This window comes from Macrobrachium rosenbergii, chromosome 16, assembly GCF_040412425.1.
Source record: "Macrobrachium rosenbergii isolate ZJJX-2024 chromosome 16, ASM4041242v1, whole genome shotgun sequence".
NCBI lineage: Eukaryota > Metazoa > Arthropoda > Malacostraca > Decapoda > Palaemonidae > Macrobrachium > Macrobrachium rosenbergii.
The window spans coordinates 3,115,074-3,126,666 of record NC_089756.1 but is presented as its reverse complement, the minus strand read 5'-3'; the positions used below and the strand labels follow the sequence as shown (position 1 = coordinate 3,126,666).

At 38.8% G+C, this 11,593-nt stretch overlaps 1 protein-coding gene across 1 annotated transcript; it reads left to right on the top strand.

Annotated features, from left to right (window-relative positions):
- Positions 1-390: 390 nt before the first annotated feature.
- Positions 391-9,061, top strand: LOC136847510 (axoneme-associated protein mst101(2)-like). Its single transcript, XM_067119251.1, is given in 10 exon segments — positions 391-586; positions 6,013-6,134; positions 6,255-6,327; positions 6,371-6,460; positions 6,543-6,663; positions 6,873-6,987; positions 7,177-7,238; positions 8,304-8,313; positions 8,365-8,423; positions 8,935-9,061. Coding segments are annotated over 10 exon segments (975 nt in total).
- The last annotated feature ends 2,532 nt before the right edge of the window (positions 9,062-11,593 follow it).

Below are 11,593 nucleotides of genomic sequence, written 5' to 3'. Positions count from 1 at the left end.
TTCCTACCAAAGGCGTAAGAATTTTGATAACAAGCCATTTAGAGAAATTATACGAGACTGAGCCTCACGAACTAATAATGATTGGTCTAATAGGGTCATTGATTTTGTGTGTCTTGACTAAACCGTAGAGATATTGAAGGGAGGAGCACCCAGTGCTGAACTGTTGAACTAAATAGATTTAATTTGTTTGCTAAAATGAGAGTTGACTGTCTGTGTAGGATCTGACCTCAGTTTCGAGTAAGTTTCAATATCATTCAATAAAGCCATTATTTTATTTACATAGACACTTTTATTCATTATCACCACTACATTAGACTTATCTGCCTTTGTTACTTGCAATGTTTCGTCTTTTTTAAGGTTTTTGTAGGCCTGGAGAAATTTGATTTTACTATGGTTAGTCTTGATGTCTCTTTGTTTACAAAAGTGCCTGTAGATGATTTACTGGAATTTTTAGAGGAAGAATTAGAAAGTTATGATATTCCTGTAACTGTAACAAACCTCACTAATCTTATAAGGTTATGTATCAAAGATAATAAATTTTGTTTTAATGGGGAATTTATTGTACAAATGTTCGACACGGCTATGGGTAATCCCTTATCTCCTGTCCTTAGCAATTTTTACATGGAATTTTTTGACACGAAATCCTTACCAAGAATTTTACCCCGAAAAGTTATATGGTTTAGGTATGTGGATGAAATTTTCTGTATCTGGCCAGTTCACGAAAATCTCCAGGAATTTCTGGTTAAGCTAAATAATTTAGTCCCTTCTATAAAAATTTACCGTAGAGAAAGAAAGAAATTGTAATTTGATTTTTCTTGATGTAACTGTCCATAGACATGATAGAAATTTCACCTTTTCAGTCTTTCGAAAATCAACTAACATTGCCACTTTTGTTCATTATTATTTCAGTCATCATCAAAATGTTAAATTCTCTGTCTTTTCTGGAATGTTCTTAAGGGCTTTTCGCGTTTGTAGCCCGCAGTTCATTGATGCTGAGATCAAAACTATTTATGATAATGCTTTGAAACTTAAATACCCAAGGACCTTTGTAGGTGTAGCATGGAAAAGAGCGAGGAAAACATTTTATTTAACTAATAACAAACTTGAATTCAGCAAGCATAATATTCTCACATTACCGTATAATGAAAGGTTTTACAAATCCCTAGAATTTTAAAGCTTTTCAACATAAATGTTGTTTTCAGTAATTTTAATGTTAAGAGTTTAGTAATAAAAAATTCTCCTAAAGATGTTTCTGGCTGCATCAATGAAATTCCTTGTAAAAAGTGTGATAAAATATATTATGGAGAAACTGGAAAATCACTTTCACAGCGAACCAAACAACACCAATATTCTGTGAGAACTGCCCAAATATCGAATGTATTATTCGTACATATGAGAGATTTAGATCATCCTATTAACTGGAGTGAAGCAAGATCTTCAGTCTCGTGCAACGACACAGTTAAAAGGAACATCATTGAATACTGTTTTATCAAGTCAAATAATGAAAGAGTTCTAAATTTAAGTCTTGGTTTGTTTCAACTTGGTGCCTTCATAATTAAATAATTGTTGATAAATATAAGCAAAATTAGTATTCAGTTTCATACATGTTTCTGCAATTTGAATGGGTAAGATTCCGTATCTCTTATGGTTAAGTATATGGTTTCAGTTCATGACCGCGTGATCCCGGATTTTCCTGGATTATCTTTCTGTTTATTACCCTTTGACAATTGACCATCTGGTATTATTGTCCTTTTTGTTCACTATGTAACCTTCTTTTCATCTGTGTCTCATTTGTGTCCAGATGATGCGTTAACAACGTGAAAGCGCTTGGTACTGAACTTCTGCCTTCATTTTCCTGTGGGATTCGCTTATATAGATATATATATACATATATATATATATATATATATATATATATATATATATATATATATATATATATATATACATATATATACATATTTATGTGTGTGTGTGTGGGCGCGCGCGCGCTCCAGAACGTACGCTTTATAGACATGGAATGCAAAAAAATTCAGGTAAAGGGAGCTACTAGCTATCATACATCCCAACGGATACGTGTCCCTATTATCGTTTTTATTTTATTTTTTTTTTTTTTTGCTGCTGGGGCCGCGAAGGTTATTGCACTGCATCAGAAGACCTGAGAGGAAAGTTGCTGCAATGCCAGTTGGAGGTTGGAATCCGTAGCTGTTTTAGGTTACGTCGAAGTTGCGACTGAACGGACTTTTCGTTTCAGACGGGGAGTGTTGCGAAATGTTTTTTTTTTTTTTTTAAGAGCACTCCTTGGCAACGTTGTGTTTTAATATCTTTATATTTATTTAAGATTATATGATCATTTTTTTTCTATTTTCAGTAGAGAGCAGCTTCGTTATATTTTCTTTTTTAAATAAAATCACTTTTATATTTTCAATAGAAAGGAACTTCGTCATATTCTCTAAATAACACCACTTTTCTCTTTTCAATAGAAAACAGCTTCGCTATAATTATTTCTTTAACATTAGAAGGTCGCTTTCCTCTCTTTTTAGTAGAGAGCAGCTTCGTTATATTTCTTTAAAATTAGAAAGTCGTTTTCTCTCTTTTTAGTAGAGAGCAGCTTCGTTATATTGCTTTAAAGTTAGAAAATCGTTTTCCAGTAAAACAGCTTCATTATATTTTATTTTAAATAAGATCACTTTTATCTTTTAAAGAGTGACCAGCTTCGTTTCATTTCTTTAAAATTAGATCGTTTATTTCTTTTCAATTTAAAGCAGCTTCGTTATATTTATATATATATATATATATATATATATATATATATATATATATATATATATATATATATATATATATATATATATATATATATATATATATATATTATGAGATCACTCTTATTTTCTTCTGAAAGCAGCTTTACAAACGAAAGTTCACATTTCCGTTGAGAACTGAAATTGCAGACGATGGCTTTCCTACTTCATGGGAAGAAAAAATGCAAAGAAATGTTACTGGTGTAACTGAAGAATAAGAGTTTACTGTTTTTGCAGCACCCAAAGACGTGAATTGAACATTTATACGGTGCAGATTTGATGAATGAACGATCCTCTGGCAGCTGTTTACAGCGCCAAAACATCGTGTCATTCATTCCTAGTTTGACGAACTGGCGAAAGCTATTTTTTCCTCATTCTGAGAAAATAGCCTTCAAATATTTTGATATTATTCTTAGCCTCTAATGAGCTCATCTTTTGAGGAAAGTTGGTTGGAAAATGTGACAGTGCAGACAGCTGAAATTGGTATATGTTATGGAATGTCACAGACTGAAACACTTTGGCTGAAAAACTCAAAAAGTTAATAAAATGGGATACGCCAGTTCGTCAACACAGGGACGAATTATTTATTGAACAAATTTTGGAAAATAATTTTTCAAGAAGAAGAAAAGAAGGAAGTCTTGGATTTTTTCTCTCTCTCTTTTGCTGCCATCAACCTCCTGCTAGTCTTCCTTTTTGTGCTACAGAGAGAGAGAGAGAGAGAGAGAGAGAGAGAGAGAGAGAGAGAGAGAGAGAGAGAGAGAGAGAGAGAGAGAGAGAGACTGAACCTTTTCGAGAGGCTATATAAGCTCCTTCCCTTGTACAGTATATATGGCTTCCCGTCCGAATATATATATATATATATATATATATATATATATATATATATATATATATATATATATATATATATATATATATATATATATATATATATATATATATATATATATATATATATATATATATATATATATATATATATATATATATATATATATATATATATGAAATTTTTTTTTTATCACACCGTGATTTATATACAATCATGAAGCTACAAATGTCGTTTAATATCAAATTCACGCTACCTCGAGAGTATCTCCATCGGAGATACTCTCGAGGTAGCGTGAATTTGATATTAAACGACATTTGTAGTTTCATGATTGTATATATATATATATATATATATACTGTATATATAATATATATATATATATATATATATATATATATATATATATATATATATATATATATATATATATATATATATATATATATATATATATATATGGCTCGTCGTTTATTATTTTCCAAAGGCTGCCCAAATACCCTCACAGACTGGTTAAGAGAACACCATAAAACAATAGGTGAGGAAGGACGAGAGCGCCTCTCGGATGCTGATGGTGCTGATTTGATGGGTATAGGGCCACAACCACCGCCGCCCGCCGCCGCCGCCGCCGCCATAGGTTTTTCGGATCCGTCAAATAAGGCAAAAAGGCGTCATGTGAGAGAAGGCCGCCCACCGCAGCTTCTCTTGCCTGTCTCACCTGTTCGCTGCTCGTCCTCCCCCACCTGTAATGATAACGGGCGCATAACGTCCGTCCGTTCGGTCCTCGTTGTTTGTTTCCAGGTGATTTGGAAAACTGGATGCTGTAGATCACCGCCGGTGACGTATTGCATAGCAGATAGTTCGCTGTCCCCAACAGGTGTAACTCCGGCTTATATGGAGTTTCGGGAGTGGCACGACGCTGGGTGGGTGGCAGCGGCGGCGGTCCTGGGAGGCCTTCGTCGGGGTGGTGATGGCCCCGGGGAGAGGGGTTAGGGGAGGGAGGGAAGGAGGGAGAGGGTGGCGGCGATAGGGTGGAATCGTGGGAGATGGGGAGATTACCTGCGTGAGAGAGAGAGAGAGAGAGAGAGAGAGAGAGAGAGAGAATGCAGGATGATGTGTGTGTATATTAGGTAGGGGAGGGGAAGGAGGAGGAGGGGAGGGGAAGGGGAGGAGGTGATTCAAACCCAAGATGCATTATAGTTTTGGTAGAAGAGTCGCTCACTTCAATGCCCTTTGATGATGAGAGAGATGAGAGAGAGAGAGAGAGAGAGAGAGAGAGAGAGAGAGAGAGAGAGAGGACTGGCAATGTTTTTAAGTATAATGGATGCTGAGAAACTAAGAAACTGCTCCTTTGGCACTAACCCCCCGCAAACCCCTACTACCGTTAGCCCTACCCCTTCCATACCCCTAACCCCCTCTTACCCCTAACCGCTCTTACCCCTACCCCTGCTGGTGCCAAAGTTAACGCGCTGATGAAAGACGTGGGTACGTTGGTTGACATCTGGCGGCGCCTTTATATTGTTTTGATAACCTCCTCCCCTGGCGGCCGGATTGAGAACTATAACCACGCGGGTACGACAGCTTTTATCATGGCAGGCAGCAGGCGGAAGTGGGGGGTGGCGAGTGAGTGAACGAACGAGTATTGGGGGTAAAGGGACGATGGAATAGAAGAAGAAGGAGAGGAAGAAGTTGCTCGGAGACTCAGAGTAAGCGATACCGCCTAGCGAATGAAGAAGAAGAAGAGGAAGAAGAGGGAGAGGAAGAAAAGACTCAAGAGTAAAAGATAACATCTAACAGAAGAAGAAGAAGAAGAAGAAGAAAAGAAGAAGGAGAAGTTGCTCGGAGGCTCAGAGTAAAAGATATCACCTAGCACAGTGATTCTTAAACTGGGGGGTGCGCCCCTCTAAGGGGGCGCCAGAAGCTTCCAAGGGGGGCGCAAGCAGGGTTGCCAGATGGTGCCTATTATTTTTTTTTAATTTGTGATATTAATTGCAAAATTGCCAAAAACATTATCACTGTTTCCATATGTTTTCTAATTATTATCTCAAAACATGCCAAAAATTCAAAATATAAGTCAATTTTCATTTCAAGTCTTATTTATGAACTGAAATATAGTACAGTGCAGTCTTATAAAAAACTTAACAGCAATGAAACAAAAATCTATCATTCATCCATATATTCATATAAGCAAATAAGCAACATATTGTTTAGTTTATAGTTGGCAAAAATTTCAGGGGTGGGGAGGGGCGTGGGATCTATACATAATGCAGAGGGGGGCGCAAGGCAAAAAAGAAGATGAAGAATGAGAGGAGGAAGAAGAAGAAGGAGAGGAAGAAGTTGCTCGCAGACTCAAGAGTAAAAGATAACACCCAACGGAAGAAGAGAAGAAGAAGAAAAGAAGAAAGAGAAGAAGTTGCTCGGAGGTCAGAGTAAAAGATACGACCTCGCAGAAGAAGAAGAAGAAGAAGAAGAAGAAGAAGAAGAAGAAGAAGAAAGAAGAAGTTGCTCAGCGATTCAGAATAAAAGATACCACCTAGCAGAAGAAGAAGAAGAAGAAGAAAAAGAAGAAGAAGGAAAGGATGAAGTTGCTCAAGAGACTCAGAGTAAAAGATACCACCTAGAAGAAGAAGAAGAAGAAGAAGAAGAAGAAGAAGAAGAAGAAGAAGGAGAAGGAGAGGAAGAAGAAGTTGCTCAGCGATTCAGAATAAAAGATGCCATTTAACAGAAGAAGAAGAAGATGAAGAAGAAGAGAAGAAGAAGAAGAAGAGGAAGAAGAAGAAGAAGAAGAAGAAGAAGAAGAAGAAGAAGAAGAAGAAGAAGGAAAGGATGAAGTTGCTCAGAGACTCAGAGTAAAAGATATCACCTAGAAGAAGAAGAAGAAGAAGAAGAAGAAGAAGAAGAAGAAGAAGAAGAAGAAGAAGACGAAGAAGAAGAAGTTGCTCAGAGACTCAGAGTAAAAGATACCACCTAGAAGAAGAAGAAGAAGAAGAAGAAGAAGAAGAAGAAGAAGAAGAAGAAGAGGAAGAAGAAGTTGCTCAGAGACTCAGAGTAAAAGATACCACCTAGCAGAAGAAGAAGAAGAAAAAGAATAAGAAGAAGGAGACGTTACTATGAGACTCAGAGTAAAAGATACCACCTAGCAGAAGAAGAAGAAGAAGAAGAAGAAGAGGAAGAAGTTGCACGGAGACTCAGATTAAAAGATACCACCTAGCAGAAGAATGAAGAAGCAGAGGAAGAAGATGCTTGGAGACTCAGAAGAAGAAGAAGAAGAAGAAGAAGAAGAAGAAGAAGAAGAAGAAGAAGAAGAAGAAAGAGAGGAAGAAGAATAAGAAGAAGGAGAGGATGAAGTTGCTCGTAGACTAAGAGAAAAAGATACCACCAAGCAGAAGAAGAAGAAGAAGAAGAAGTTGCTTGAAGGCTCAGAGTAAAAGATACCACCTCGCAGAAGAAGAAGAAGAAGAAGAAGAAGAAGAAGAAGAAGAAGAAGAAGAAGAGGAAGAAGAAGTTGCTCAGAGACTCAGAGTAAAAGATACCACCTCGCAGAAGAAGAAGAAGAAGAAGAAGAAGAAGAAGAAGAAGAAGAAGAAGAAGAAGAATAAGAAGAAGTTGCTCGGAGACTCAGAGTAAAAGATACCACCTAGCAGGAGAAGAAGAAGAAGAAGAATAAGAAGTTACTCTGAGACTCAAAGTAAAAGGTACCACCTAGCAGAAGAAGAAGAAGAATAAGAAGTTACTCTGAGACTCAAAGTAAAAGGTACCACCAAGCAGAAGAAGAAGAAGAATAAGAAGTTACTCTGAGACTCAAAGTAAAAGATACCACCTAGCAGAAGAAGAAGAAGAAGAAGAGGAAGAAGAAGTTGCTCGGAGACTCAGGGTAAAAGATACCACCTAGCAGAAGAAGAAGAAGAAGAAGAAGAAGAATAAGAAGTTACTCTGAGACTCAAAGTAAAAGATACCACCTAGCAGAAGAAGAAGAAGAAGAGGAAGAAGAAGTTGCTCGGAGACTCAGGGTAAAAGATACCACCTAGCAGAAGAAGAAGAAGAAGAAGAAGAAGAATAAGAAGTTACTCTGAGACTCAAAGTAAAAGATACCACCTAGCAGAAGAAGAAGAAGAAGAAGTTACCCTGAGACTCAGAGTAAAAGATACCACCCAGCAGAAGAAGAAGAAGAAGAAGTTACTCTGAGACTCAGAGTAAAAGATACCACCTAGCAGAAGAAAAGGAAAAGAAGGAGAAGATGCTCAGAGGCTCAGAGTAAAAGATACCACCTAGCAGAAGAAGAGGAAAAGAAGGAGAAGATGCTCAGAGGCTCAGAGTAAAAGATACCACCTAGCAGAAGAAGAAGAAGAAGAAGTTACCCTGAGACTCAGAGTAAAAGATACCACCCAGCAGAAGAAGAAGAAGAAGAAGTTACTCTGAGACTCAGAGTAAAAGATACCACCTAGCAGAAGAAGAAGACGAAGAAGAAGAAGAAGGAGAGGAAGAAGTTGTTTGGAGACTCAGAGTAATAGATACCACCTAGCAGAAGAAGAAGAAGAAGAACAAGAAGTTGCTCAGAGACTCAGAGTAAAAGATACACCCTAGCAGAAGAAGAAGATGAAGAAGAAGAAGAAGGAGAGGAAGAAGTTGTTTGGAGACTCAGAGTAAAAGATACCACCTAGCAGAAGAAGAGGAAAAGAAGTAGAAGATGCTCAGAGGCTCAGAGTAAAAGATACCACCTAGCAGAAGAAGAAGAAGAAGAAGAAGAAGAAGAAGAAGAAGAAGAAGAAGAAGAAGAAGAAGAAGAAGAAGTTACTCCAAGACTCAGAGTAAAAGATACCACCTAGCAGAAGAAGAAGAAGAAGAAGAAGAAGAAGAAGAAGAAAGAAGAAGAAGAAGAAGAAGTTGCTAGGAGACTCAGAGTAAAAGATACCACCTAGCAGAGGAAGAAGAAGAAGAACAAGAATTTGCTCAGAGACTCAGAGTAAAAGATACCACCTAGCAGAAGAAGAAGAAGTAGGGGAGGAAGAAATTGCTTGGAGACTCAGAGTAAAAGATACTACCTAGCAGGAGAAGAAGAAGAAAAGAAGGTGAAGAAGATGCTCGGAGGCTCAGAATAAAAGATACCACCTAGAAGAAGAAGAAGAAGAAGAAGAAGAAGAAGAAGAAGAAGAAGAAAAGAAGAAGGAGAAGTTGCTCAGAGGCTCAGAATAAAAGATACTGCCTAGCAGAAAAAGAAGAGGAAGAAGAAGAAGAAGAAGAAGAAGAAGAAGAAGAAGAAGAAGCTCAGAGGAAGAAGAATAAAAGAGAAGTTGCTCTGAGACTGCAGAAAAAGAAGAGGAAGAAGAAGAAGAAGAAGAAGAAGAAGAAGAAGAAGAAGAAGAAGAAGAAGAAGAAGAGGAAGAAGAATAAGCAGGAGAGGAAGAAGTTGCTCGGAGACTGTCAGTAAAAGATGCCACCTACCAGAAGAAAAAGAAGAAGAAGAAGAATAAGAATAAGAAGTTGCTCAGAGACTCAGAGTGAAAGATACCACCTAGCAGAAGAAGAAGAAGAAAAAGAAGAAGAATAAGAATAAGAAGTTGCTCAGAGACTCAGAGTGAAAGATACCACCTAGCAGAAGAAGAAGAAGAAGAAGAAGAAGAAGAAGAAGAAGAAGAAGAAGAAGAAGAAGAATAAGAAGTTGCTCGGAGACAAAGTAAAAGATACCACCTATCAGAAGAAGCAGAAGTTGCTCGGAGACACAGAGTGAAAGATACCACCTAGCAGATGAAGAAGAAGAAGGAAAAGAAGAGCGAGGAAGAAGAAGGAGAGAAGAAATGAATGGGCAGCAAACATGTGCATGAGTTTAATCCCGATAAGTTTTGGCCCTTCTCTCACTCGTTCTCTGGTGACGAGGAAGACAGGTTAAACAAGCAGCCGGAGGAGGAGGAGGGGGAGGAGGAACGGGAGAAGGAAGAACCGCAAAAGGAAAAGGAGGCAGAGATAGACTAAACAGCGACAGCTGGGGCTACCAGCTAGCCTTGGGCGCCGATAACACAGGTGCGGCTGTTTACTCCTTTGATGACACAACCCGGGGCTGAAAACATTCTCGGGGACTACGGACACACGCGCACACGCACGCACACACACACTACATACATACATACACAGCCACATGCACACAACATATACACATGTACACACACACACACACACACACACACACACAACTTAATGGCGTTGCTTCTCCAATTCATTCTCATGCACCACCTTCCACGGAAGGATAAATGAACAAAAATAGCAACTTCGTGTCATACGTAATGAGATTTCCTCACTTAGATCAGAGAGAGAGAGAGAGAGAGAGAGAGAGAGAGATAGCGAGAGAGATCCTTCTGTAGAGAGAAAGAGAGAGAGAGAGAGAGAGAGAGAGAGATCCTTCTGAGAGAGAGAGAGAGAGAGAGAGAGAGAGAGAGAGAGAGAGAGAGAGAGAGAGAGATCCTTCTGTAGAGAGAAAGAGAGAGAGAGAGATAGTAATCCATCTGTAAAGAAAGAGAAGAGAGATAGTGATCTTTCTGTTGAGAGAGAGAGAGAGAGAGGAAGAGAGAGAGAGAGAGAGAGAAATCCTTCTGTAAAGAAAAAGAGAAGGTGATCCTTCTGTAGAGAGAGACAGACAGACAGACAGACAGCGAGAAATCCTTCTGTAGAGAGACAGACAGAGAGGGAGAGAAAGATCCTTCTGTAGAGAGAGAGAGAGAAAGAGAGAGACAGCGAGAAATCCTTCTAAAGAGAGAGACAGACAGACACAGAGAGAGAAAGGGAGAGAAACAGAGAATGAGTGATTCTTCTGTAGAGAGAGAGATAGAGAGAGTGATCCTTCTGTAGAAAGAGAGAGAGAGAGAGAGAGAGAGAGAGAAATCCTTCTGTTGAGAGAGAGAGAGAGAGAGAGAGAGAGAAATCCTTCTGTTGAGAGAGAGAGAGAGAGAGAGAGAGAGAGAGAGAGAGAGATCTTTCTGTAGAGAGAGAGAGAGAGAGAGAGAATGAGTGATCCTTCTGTAGAAAGAGTGATCCTTCTGTAGAAAAAAAGAGAGAGAGAGAGAGAAATCCTTCTGTAGAGAGAGAGAGAGAGAGAGAGAGAGAGAGAGAGAGAGAGAGAGAGAGAGAGAGAGAGAGAGAGAGAGAGAGAGAGAGAGAATGAGTGATCCTTTTGTAGAGAGAGAGAGAGAGAGAGATCTTTCTGTAGAGAGAGTGAGAAAGAGAGAGAGAGAGAATGAGTGATCCTTCTGTAGAGAGAGATAGAGAGGGTGATCCTTCTGTAGAAAAAGAGAGAGAGAGAGAGAGAGAGATACTTCTGTAGAGAGAGAGAGAAAGAGTGATCCTTCTATAAGGAGAGAGAGAGAGAAATCCTTCTGTTGAGAGAGAAAGAGAGAGAGAAGTCCTTCTGTAGAGAGAGAGAGAGAGAGAGAGACAGAGAGAGAATGAGTGACCCTTTTGTAGAGAAAGAGAGAGAGAGAGAGATCTTTCTGTTGAGAGAGAGAGAGAGAGATCTTTCTGTTGAGAGAGAGAGAGAGAGAGAGATCCTTCTGTAGAGAGAGATAGAGATGGTAATCCTTCTGTAGAAAGAGAGAGAGAGAGAGAGATACTTCTGTAGAGAGAGAGAAAGAGAGCGAGAGAGGGACAGATCCTTCTGTAAGAGAGAGAGAGAGAGAGAGAGAGAGAGAGAGAGAGAGAGAGAGAGAGAGAGAGAGAAATCCTTCTGTTGAGAGAGAAAGAGAGAGAGAAGTCCTTCTGTACAGATAGAGAGAGAGTCATCGGGCTCTAATTATTATTGCCTTCTCGATTTTATCGTCCGAATGGGCAATTTGCTCTTGTATTGTACAAGCATGCAATAGGCAACATGCAAGAATTCCAGACACCGCGTTGCATGTGCAAGGTGGATTTATTCAGACGCCTTGCTGCATGAAATTGTTTTTTAAAAGGCTCATTATCTCTCTCTCTCTCTCTC